At 40.5% G+C, this 12236-nt stretch overlaps 1 protein-coding gene across 1 annotated transcript in view; it reads right to left on the bottom strand.

The window, feature by feature from the left end:
- npdc1a (neural proliferation, differentiation and control, 1a) overlaps positions 1–12028 on the bottom strand; it is a 38025-nt gene extending 25997 nt beyond the window's left edge. Inside the window, exon 1 of the mRNA XM_033646130.2 lies at positions 11696–12028. Coding sequence (XP_033502021.1) covers positions 11696–11810 — 115 coding nt within the window. The 5' untranslated portion in view covers positions 11811–12028. The remainder of the gene's footprint in view (positions 1–11695) is intronic.
- Between the last annotated feature and the right edge of the window lie 208 nt (positions 12029–12236).

Here is a 12236-nt window from a genome sequence, read left to right as displayed (position 1 = left end):
CCAGGCCACTCTGAGAGATGTAATTAAAATTACTGTAATTCCTGAATTAACAAGACAATAATCCTAGAATTATGAGAAAAGTTTTTATGGGGAAGAAAATCTGCTCAATTTTCTGAATTAACAAGATGAAGAAGAAAAAACCACAGCAGATTTTCTTCCCCATAAAAATCTTTCTCAGAATTCTAAGGTAACAGTGCATAGCTGCGACACCTGTTACCCTGCCATAATAACTGGACGTAAATCATGACGTTAGTAAATCATCTAAATTCTTATCTCCTCACTCCACACCAAGCCAATGTTCAAGACGTGGGACCCTGCTGGGATCTTCTAAAACATGCAGCCCGTGCATCATGTCTCCTGCCCTTTTTAAAAACCTTTACGCCTCCTTTCATAAGCTTCTCTCCTTGCCTATCTCCTCTCCATCACCTTCAAGTCCTGTCCCAATATTATTATCCAACTGCCCCCTTTTTTTAATAACTCTTTGATCAGGTAACCGTCAGAGGATCAAGGGCTGGCCCCAGATCAGGTGCAAATGACTACATTCATGTCACAGATCAAACAACCCATTCCCGTCTAAAACTCCTTGACCTTTCTTTATTGTGAGGATCAGCCAATTAAAACATAAATCAGTCAGATATGTGACTGCGTGTTTGTATGTGCGTGTGTTAATAGGGCTGGAAATCACAGGGCTACTCCCTGACACTTACACCTGATACATCTAAGCATATGCAACCAAAAAGGATCTGCCTTGAAACTATTTCTGGACTCTAGGATTGCATTGTCAGGCGGGTAGGTGATCCATCACTTGGGTACAGACTGAAATATCTAACAACGACTGCTCCGGTTATTGTTTCATAATTCATTACATTACAGGTACAGCACTTCAAGATCAGACTGGCTCTGTGTCAGGGTCACTCTTTTGAAAGACATTTTTGCACAGAAGCAGGAAGTAGTCAGGTATTACATATATTCACTGCATGATGAAGTGCAGTATGCTGAACAAAGGCTTTAATATGTGCACATGCGCTTTCATTTAGATGTCAGCCAGTGATGAGAACAGCGAGAGTGAAACTGTCTGTAGTAAAAGCAAGACACACCTACGCCTCAGGATGAAAGGAGAGCATATTGAGATACTGGTGCAATAATGTAGCATCGCAAGAGACTGTATCTCAGTGGATTGCTGAATCATTGACTGTATTTGTAACGATTCCACATCATCGAGCACTAAAAATTCAGAAATCCTGACACATATATGAATCCCTGGTGTCTCAGACAAAAAGAAAAGAGTCCTTCTCATGAAAGCAAGAACCTATATATCTCAAAAGTCTTTATTATAATGGAGCGAGCATCTCAGCACCTCTGGCCAGCACTTCATCTGTTATTCATCACGGTGGAAGTTAATATGGTGGAACCTATTGCAGTCACATGAATGCAGATAATTATTCTCCTCACACCAAAGCACCCATATATACACAAACACACACACACACCCAGGCACAAACCGGCTGGATGTGTGCTTCATTATGAATGTGTGATGCGTGGCAACGGGGAGAAAAAGAGGGTGAGAAAAAGCAAAGCAAGTGTGAAAATTGGGGAAGAGCTGCGGTCCAATACGTCAAAAACCGAATTCATTAGCAACAGTTGCATGAAAACCTTTTTTGTTCTAACTGCGTTATGATAATATGCTTTCTGTGCACCAGTGGATTGAATCATTATTTTGTCTTTTACCAAAGTCACAATTACATAATGTCACTTTTGCTAAACGCAGCTGAACCAGTGACAATGCTCATCATGTTAATCATATGACAAAGCAGCTCAAATCTATTTACCAGCGTCACAAAGGAGCCACACAAGTGAATGTCAAGTCGCCATAGGAGGGTGTCCTTGCACCAACACGCCTCCCACACACTGCTGATGCTAATTAGAGAGCTCAATCAAGGAGACGGAGGGGGAGAAATATAAAGCAAGAGCCAGGCAAGGAGAAGGAGATGGAGCAGACACGTTCCTGCGGTACATCAGGTCGTTCGCTATCGGTGAAGGCAGTGGAGGTGTGAAAACACATTATGTAACTCAGGGACTCAAAAAGTAGACCTTGGAACGAGTGAAAAAAAATGACTTTCCTAACCATCTGCTGCTGCTGTTGCCAGGCTGTGCGCTCAGCAGCAGCTCTGACAGAGAGAACGGAGAGGCAAACAGAGGCATTCTCACACAGCCTGGTGAACACCTACACTCGCAGACACACACTGACACGCACACGCAGGCGAGCGCACGATTGCATGTCGCCGTTAACTTGTGCGCCTTCAAGCTGTTCTACAGATACAATACAACAAATGCCACCCAATCTGTAGCTGTGTATGTGAGAGAGATTTAGAGAAGAAGCAGGAAATGGGTAGGCCAGAGGGGTCACACACTCCCATTGTGTGAGTTTCCTGTCCCTCTGATGGCAGACGGGAAGTAAGCCAAACACTCCAAGTCAAGTGGAAACATTTAAGAGCTCCGCTTGGTGCTCTTCACTTGATATGTAACCACGCTGGTTATTTCCACATGGATGGAGTGCATCTTTGTTTGCCCGTGTCTTCATGTGTGGCTTTTTGTGTAACTATGCTGCGTTAGTCCTGTTTATTCACCATGACTCGCTCCCAAATGACAAAAACAAACAAATGCCAAGCAGCCTGTTTCTGCTGCTTTGTTTTCACTGTGATCAGCCGGGACAAACACTGCTGTTGTATGCTGTGGGTTAGGATTAGACAACATGACCATATGCTATGTAGGCCATGAGACATGATACATTTTTCATTGTCAGAGACTTTCTGATTATACAGTGGTAGATTTGGACCCCTGGCCAAGCGCCATCTGCTTCATCCATGTGCACAAATATGGGATATGCTGAACCCAAACGCAGATAATCGTTGCTGAATATTTCTCATAAAACTAATGGACTTAAATTTGTCTTTAAATAATACTTAGCCCACACAATGATCATTTGTATATCAGTTACTCACTGCACTACTCCTTAAATTTGTGAAGAAAACAGGCATGCTTCTGCGGTAAACGGAGAATCCAAAAAAGTGAATATTCTTAATGAGTTAAAGTCATTGGGGGCCATGTTTACCGACAGCAAATATCAAAACATCCGTTTGCAAACACTCACACAATTCTCACAGTATAATTCAAGTCTTGTTTATCCAGTCGTATAGACACGGAGCACATTTAAGTCCATTTAAATCACTAATGTCTGCTAGAAAACAAAAGAAAATGCTTAAAAGCTGCTTATTTTATTTTATTTTGTTCTGTCTTAGTTTATTTTATTTTCTTTTTCTTTTTTGCCTTAATTTATTGCTATCTGCATTTCACTTTTCTCTATCTGGTATTTATGTTTTTATTTATGTATATGTAACTGTGTGTATGTTTACTAAAATTTAATTACTTTTTTATTTACGTATTTGTACAAATGTGCTGTAGGTAAATTTTGAAAATAAAAAAGACCTTGATCAAAAAAATAAATGAAGCTGCTTTGCGATGGGATGTACCACCAACAGAGTAAACCCAGATCTAAGTTTTTAAAAAGTGGATAAAGGCAACAGATATGAGGCATCAGCAGGAAGAAAAACTGTGGGATCCTGGATGTCAGTATGCCTGAGGTTACGTGTTCAGCAAGCGAACAAAACAAGACAAACTGTAACTAAGCTATGGTGGGTTAATTTCTTAAAAGGAGACAGAGATAAACCAAAAATATTGACTTCGTCAATGTAACTCTTCCCCTCTGGTAGACATCAGGTGCTCAAAGACTCCTTTGAGATGCTGGAATTTAAGGTTTACAGCCAGCTACAGGCCTTTTGTCAGCGTTTTGAGCCTTTATGTGCATATTGTGACACCTTTTGTTTCCCCCTCTGGTGGGGTTTCAGAGTGTGATGTGTTGCGCTCTGCCTCTGTGCTCAGTTCTTCCCAAACACATGCAGGTGTTACAGGTGTTACATACAGGTACTGAGCAAACGACTGGATAAACGAGACTTGGATTATACTGCAGGAGTTGTGTGAGGGTTTACAACAGATGCTTTGATATAGTTCTGCTAGTGTTGAACGCAGTTGCCTGTGACTTCAATTCATGAAGAATGTCTTTTTTGGATTCTCCGTTCACTGTGGAAACATGTGGGGAAAAAGCATGTTTCCACAGTGAACGGAGAATCCAAAAAAGACATTCTTCGTTCACTGTGGAAACATGTGGGGAAAAAGCATGTTTCCACAGTGAACGGAGAATCCAAAAAAGACATTCTTCGTTCACTGTGGAAACGTGGGAAAAAGCAGGTTTTCCTCACATATTCAAAGCAACATGTGGTGTGTTATTGATAGACAAATGGTCATTTTGTGGGTGAAGTATTCCTTTAATTTAATTTTTGTAAAATGGGTCAAGCTTTTTAAGGATCCATTTTGATAATGTAATGGATTTGGGTAATGGATTGGCCAAAAACAAAATGCTCTTTGTATTTATCTTATCTAAAAACAGGTTATCAACTGATTCACCAGAAAAAAATGAGTATCATGTTTATTTTGATATTGTGACATAAAGTTACATACACAGTAATATCGGATTTTATCCATATTACCAAAACTAATGTAATAATGCGCAATATCCACTCTAATACAACCTATTATGGATTTAATAACACATTAAAAACATGTTAAGATCAGCAACATTAAAAGAAAACAGTACTAAGGAGCACAAATAATGAGGCAGACAGATTTCTGATCATCACATAAGCATGTATGACCGACTGAAATAAGGACTCATGGTATAGAAAGAAAAGATGTTTTGCTTGCTTAGCCACTTCAACAAAGAAAAGCATACTACAACAAATGTTACAGGATGGATTAGTTACTTGTTCCTTGGCTTTGTGTAGCCAGAGTATTAAAAACATTGCTCAGTCAGCTTTGAATCTTTACCAACATCGTGGAAAAAGCTGCCACGTCAACTAAGATAGCTTCAGTTCTCTGAAAACGGTGCCAGAAAGCACTGAGACTAAATTAGATGACTAGATGCGTGGAAACTGTCTACCTTATTTGTTTCAGTATACTACTGGTGTTGGGTTCCCACCATAATGTGAGGCAGTGACTCCTACGTATAATATTTTTGTCACGTTTGGTGGAAAATGGGGCATGACTTGGCACCTGTTTAACACACACACACACACACACACACACACACACACACACACACACACACACACCATAGTGCTGAGGCAGGAAATACAATGGTGGTGGCTACATGAGCAGAGAGGCATAAAGGTGAAAAGGAAGTATTTTAAAAAAGTCAGAGGATTTTATCTTCCATGGAATTCAAGTTTGCAGGAGGTGAAGCGAGTCTTTGTTTTTCGCCTCTCATGGTGCAGTCGTGTCTCTGCTTCCTTATCTCTCCCCGCATCCGTCGTTTGTCTTTTCTGTTGCAGTGACTTCTGTCATGTCAGACAATGACAGGTCTGAGCCATTACACAGGAGATAATTACTGCGTCATTATCATTAGAGTGGAGCAGAGCAGCCACCCCGCAGCAAACAGAACAAAGGCAGAAAGTATGTGGCGAATGGAAGCTTCCAGATTTAGTCTTTTTTTTTTTTTTTTTTCATTTTCTTTTTCATGGTCATTGTGTTTGTTGGCATGTGGCTGGTCCGGTAGAAAGAATGCTCTGTTACCCAACAATTTAGGTCTTTAACTGGACTGTATGAGATTTTTGACAGTACGATAACCTCTCAGAAAATATTAAATAATGTCACAGTACCACACAATTATAATGATTAGTTACAATGACCCTTAAAGGAATGAAATTAGAAGGGTCTTTCTGGTTGAACAAATGCTTCATTATATGTGAAGCCATTTTTTCAAAGGCGTAGATTTCAATTCAACAGCAGGGGGATGGCACTAGGGATGTGCCATATCATTTCATTCACAATAACACCAGTATAATTTTTGATATATGAAAAATTCATATTGTGATACTGGCGATATTTAGACTTGTTGACAGTGATGTCATACTGTTACCCACAGCAACAGCAAACATGGCTGAAAGAGAAATTATTACAGACTCTGCGGTGGTTCCAAAAAGAGGAGCAGCTTCAGTAGTGTGGAATAAACTGTGGCGTCCTGAATGTTTTATGAACAGCCCCGGACTCCTCAGACTTTTAGCGAGTTACTGCTCAGAGGGAACTCATTCAGCGGCTCCTCTGGCAGCAGCACAACGTCTCTCCCTCTCCTGTCTTGCCGTGCGCACACGGGAGTCAAGTCATTAAACCTTCGGTAATGCTCACGGCTTGACAAAAAATCACATATATGTAAATGTGGGGTAGTTATCATAGCCTGTCAACTCAATTAGGATTTTGCTAAAAGAAGGAAATCACCTATATATAGATCCCAGGGGACATTTTTTGTATTTGGGAGCTGTTTAAATGTGTAATTTGTGGTAGATTTTATTTAGTTGAACTATTAATAGTGTTTAAAAATCTGAATCTCACTCTGAGTTACTGTAACTTAAGAAATGAGAGATTATTTTTATTTAGTTTTTAGTGAATATTTGAAGGCAAACTGTAAGACTATCACTTATTTTGTTGCAATTCTATTTTATTTAATGAATAATACATTTTTCTAACCAATTTGTCATATCATCAAAAATATCTTTATATATATACCAATTTATGCCTTTTCTTTATCAATTCGTGGTGTAAACACCTTTAAATTTGTCAAATTAAAAGTCCTTACCTACTTAAATGTTTTATTGTGGGGACAAAGACACACATTTTTAATACTGAGGCGGACATGTCCCTTGCATCTATGCATTTTTTTAGTATGTGTAAAAAGTCTGCCTTTTAAAAACAAATAAAATCAATAAGAAAACTAATTGTGACGAGACTTACAGGAAGCCCAAGAGTAGGGAGATGCACATGTGCAGGTGAGATTCTCCATCTGGTTGCATTGTTTTTTCAGTCCTGTAAATAAGTATAATACCATGAAACCGAAACACCACTGCAACACTAAACTGAATTAACCAATGTAAACGATTACCCCAAATTGATGGCCTGCTTGTTTCCGTAGCGCGTCTTTTTACCCAGTGTCAAGTTATCTAAAGTGCATGCTGCCGTATCTATAGAAGTCATATTTCTAGGTATGAGCACCACAGCAGCATCTGCACTGATATTATTGGTGCCTCTATTTTAACATAGGTGACACAGGCGCTGCTGTTCTTGGTAAGGATGTGGCTACACTCAAATGCAAAAACCTGCGCGAGCAAACCCGCTGACTGGCTAAACTGACTTTTTCTGATTCGTCAATCTCAACCACAATTGGGCTGATAATAGACACAACAGTTAGTACAAGAATTGAGATTAAAGGGTTGTGCTACAACTGATGGTGCATAGTGGGTTTCATTCCAGCGGAACTGTGCTGACTCTGGCTTGATCAAATGCCTGTAAGCGCTCTATAAGTTGATTAATTGTGGCCCTCTCATTTCCTGAAGAGGTCTGGTAGCCGACGGTATGCTCTCAAATGAAGAAGCTGAAGGTCGGGCGAAGAAAGAAAGAAAAAGGAGGGAGGGTAGTGGTTTAAAGAAGCCACCACAGCAAAGCCTCGGCTGACCACTTATTTTTCAGACCTCCAAGTTGAGACAGAAAAGACCACAATGGGGCAGATCGATACAATCTTTCCTGGCTGTTGAGTAATTTCAGTATGATGGTTCCCACCATTTAAGTGAGTGGTAATTTTCCCTTTCTCTCACTGATAAATGCTGGTAATGTCAAATCCCCTCAAGGACCACAGAAGCTTCAAAACACATCCATTTGAAACCAAAGGGAGCACTTGTTAGCTTTAAACTGCATTTTCTAAACTACTTCCTGGAAGCACTGAGTTCACAACATCTATCACATCAGCAGTGAGGATTGCAGACTGCAACCAGCTTGTACTTCTCTCATGTGCCAAGTGTGAACTCCAAGTTAGGATTCCTTCAGTGGTTATTGTTCAGGAGGTTTGTACCAGGAGCCGAATTACAGCAAAGGTCTGTTTCTCTTCAAAACAAACAACTTGGTGATTAAAACCAGTAAAATCAAAGAACAAAGCAGCTTCACGTTACAAATCAGTGTTTCTCGAATGCTGTTCAGCTTGTCATAGACGGGTTTTTTTTGATAACTTCAGATCCAGATGGTCAGGAGGTTTTTATCTGGAACTGAATTATCCACAGAGGTCTCTTCCTCTACAAAGCAAATGGACCTGGTGATTTAAACCGGTAAAAATCTTGAATAAAGCAGTTTCTTGTTAAAAAAATCTGTGTTTTTCTGGCACTGTTCAGCTTGCCACGGAGGGGCTGCTAGCACAGCACCTGCTAATATGTGCTCACGGTTTTTCTCCGATAACTTAAGATCCAGACATTCAGGAGGTTTTTACCGGGAGCCGAATTATCCGCAAAGGCCTCTTCCTCTCCAAAACAAATGGATCCAATGATTTAAACTGGTAAAAAACTTTAATAAAGCAGTTTCACGTTAAAATCAGTGTTTTTCCGATGCTGTTTGACTCGTCGTGGAGGGGCTGCTAACTACAGTGGCTGACACAAAAACACTAACGGCCCCATGTAGAGCCGTGGTTTGGTTTGTCCGTTCTGGGCTACTGTAGAAACATGGTAGTGTAACATATTGAACTCTATGGATGAGAACCCACTCCCTATGTAGATATAAACAGCTCATTCTATGTAACGAAAACATGACAGTTCTTATTTTCTGGTGATTACACATTAAAGAAATCATACTTAATATATTCTATTCCATTTCTGCCAATATATGCGCCTAAATCTGACACACTGGACCTTTAACTGCATACAAATATACGTAAAATTAACATAATCTCCAGCCACAGGAGGATAGAAATCATTGCTTATGAACCCTGTCATCATCTCAGTGTTCTTTATGTCGCCTGGCAGCAAGCGTGTGTGTCATTCCCCTTTACTTTTCATTGCTCTCAATCCCCACTACAACACAGATGACTAATTTTGCCGCAGGGCAAAATAAGGTGATTGAAAAACACCACGGCCAGTGGCTGTGTGCGTGCGTGTGTGACACCGAAGATATTAATCGTTAAAGATTAATCCTGGTGGAGGAAAAGGCCGCAGGCAGCGGCTCTCTGAATAATCATCACAGCAGTTCCATGTGGGCTCGCTGAATGACAAACGTGGCATTTAAACGTGGCAGCACAACAATGATCAGGCTGAATTAGAACATCGAGAAGTGAGGATGATGTTTCTATGGGGAAATGCTAAAATTAGAGCAGCGAGAACATGCAAATAAATCCGTGAAAAAAGTGACTTTTCTGCTGCTAATTTGATGTGAGTCTGATTTACACAACAACCTCTGCATGTTAAGGTAATTAATTCTGTATCTCAGCCACGGACTAGACTTCGTTTATGTAAGCAGTTGGGTTTATGGAGATTTTGGAATACCTCCATCCCAAGAACCAAATGTTCTGTGAAAGCTTTCTGGCATATTTACACATGATGATGATGTGTCGACATTTGCTGAATCAACCACCTGATTACTATGTACTTCATGCTGTTGTCACACTCCAGCAAAAACACCCCGAAACCTGATGTGCTGTTAAACTGAGTGTGCTTTTTAAGGGTTCTGCACATGCCTCCAGTATATTCAACGACCTCTAATAAAGTACATCTTCAATAAATATCTCCAGTAAAGTTCCTGTGCAGCATCATGCATTGTGCTGTTACATCACATGGGACTGAAAAAAGGTGTTATTTCGCCTTGTCTTGTTATTTTGACACAACACATGCAAACAATAGCCCCCATTTGACACATTTTCACACCTTGCCAATAAGCTGCGTTCAAATATAACAGGTGTCAAAACACGACACGCTAGAAAGATTCTATGGCTGCTGATGAGAGCAAACATATTACTCTTCTATGAACGTGTAAAACAAGCGTATCAACAGCTTTGTACAAAATGATGACTTTATTCTGACACTGATAAACTTCTCTACGTCATCTTTTTCCACACAGTTTTGTTTTGCAGCTCTTGAGAGAGGAAACAGTATTTGCATTGGTTGAATTTTGATGACAGACAAAAGGAAAAACACGGCTGACACTGCGTCATGTCTCCTTCATCCTCTTTATCACACACAAGCAAAATTACCCTTCACACATCCTTATGATTTCACGCACAGACTTTAGTGAGCTCGACTGCATGGATGGATTTAGCCTACGTGTTGTCGGGACAAATACATTAAAATCTGTACATTTACACAACTCTGTGTCCAGGTCAAGGCTGTAAACGTTCAGTGCCAGTGCAGCATGTGTGTGTGTCCATCAGATAAAAGCTTAAGATTACATGTGAGCGTCCAGCTGTTGGTTCTCCCACATGGGTTTCTGTGCTAAAAGCTCAGGAGCAGATTATCTCCCCTGCACACAGCAACAGCAGCAATCATCACAGCGTGGAGACCCATCACACACACAAACAGGCATGAGACTGCACTCAAATATGTGTTTCCAATATTTAAAACTGTTCTCAAACCTGTTTCCAAAATAAAAAGTGACTCAACTGTGAAAATACTTACTAATTAATTCCTGTTTTTAATAGGTGTGCAAATCTCCTGAGGCCCTACAACACAGTATCACCATACTCAAGTCTGAATGTTACGTGACGTGCTGCGTATTTTCACCCTTTTCAACTTCACATTATGTCCCCAAAGGAAAACTTAACATCTGATTTACCTAATTAAGATACAGTTTTCAGTTTGTTTATCTCACTTCGGTCATTTTTAGTGCAGCAAAATGTGTCTAGTGGACTGAAAAAGCACTTATGAGGCTGCCAAAAGTTTAATTTGTATTTGAAATATTAATAATTTATAGAGGCTAATACAAAAATCAATACTTGGCATCCGTGTATCGACACAATATCGCCACACCAAATTTTCCTGTGTCAATTTTTACTCCCATCCCTTTGTTTTTATACATGTTTTGTCAGGTTACAGCTTTATATGCAATTTTATTTTACATATATACAAAAAGCACAAACAGTTGCTTGCTTTTCTGCTTTTACAAACATTGTGAAGGGAATTATTTTTGGATTTTGTAGCTGCTGTAATAGCCATTACTTCTGAGATAATACTGAGAGATAAATAAACAATTAAACAAATTAAATGCAGCCTTATATCACAATAAAATAATACTCCATTTCCTCCATTTAAATTTGACCTACATACTCTTAACATTTGGGCTACATTAGTGCAATATTAACACAATAACAATCTGTGAACATACAAGGAAATGCATTGAGTAACCTGACAAGGAAGGGAATTTGTAGTTTTGTTTATCACCATTTTTTTTTTCCTTGGGCTCTTCCCTTACTTACACAGAGGTACAGATACTTGTTTAACCTGTCCAAAAACGTCCGTGTGAACTCATGGGATGTCCCAAACTAGCAGGCTACTTTATCAACAGCAAAACTATCACCGTAAACAAACAAACAAACAAAAGTGATAATTCATGCTGTATTAAAATGGTCTTCAGGTAAAAAGCACCTCTATAATTGTCACGAGCTCCTTGGTTAAAGATGCCCCAGTCAGTGTTATTATTGACACAGACAACATGAGCTTACACTAGCGCGGGTAATTAGTGTGTCTGGCTGTGTGTTCTGTAACATGTGTTGTTGTGTGTTTACCTGGCAGACTGGCACCGACAGGGACGACACAGAGCAGCACCGCGGCGAGCAGCAGCAGCAGCAGCAGCGAGGCCCGGCGCCAGCGCTCGCTCCGCGGGCTGGGGAGCAGCAGCATCCTCGGGGCCTTCTCGGGGACGGAGAACCGGACACGCGGACGGACTTTATCGTCATTCCCCCATCGCTCCTGTTTTAGGTTTGTAGTCAGTTTGTTGTTTAACGAGAGTGCTTCAGCGAGAAGTACTCACAGGGATAAGCCGTGCAGGTGGACGCGGGAGCAGCCAGTGACACACTGCGCACTGTAATCCGTGAAGCGCTAAAGATAGCGGAGCTTCAGCAGGGGGAGGAGGGGGCGTGTGTGCGCGTGTGTGCTGCCTTCATGGTCTCCTCGTACACTCCTAAATCAACACACACAGGGTTCTCTCCCAGCAGACGGCAAACTTATATTTTCTATATTACTATTATTATCAGCACGGGCTGATTAAGAGATAATGTACCTATGGGCACTGATTTGTAGAAGGCCCCACTACCTCTCCTACACAGA

The sequence above is a fragment of the Epinephelus lanceolatus genome, chromosome 19 (genome assembly GCF_041903045.1).
Source record: "Epinephelus lanceolatus isolate andai-2023 chromosome 19, ASM4190304v1, whole genome shotgun sequence".
In the NCBI taxonomy this organism is placed as follows: domain Eukaryota; kingdom Metazoa; phylum Chordata; class Actinopteri; order Perciformes; family Serranidae; genus Epinephelus; species Epinephelus lanceolatus.
Note: the sequence above shows the minus strand (reverse complement) of the source record. Positions and strands in the feature narration are given on the sequence as shown.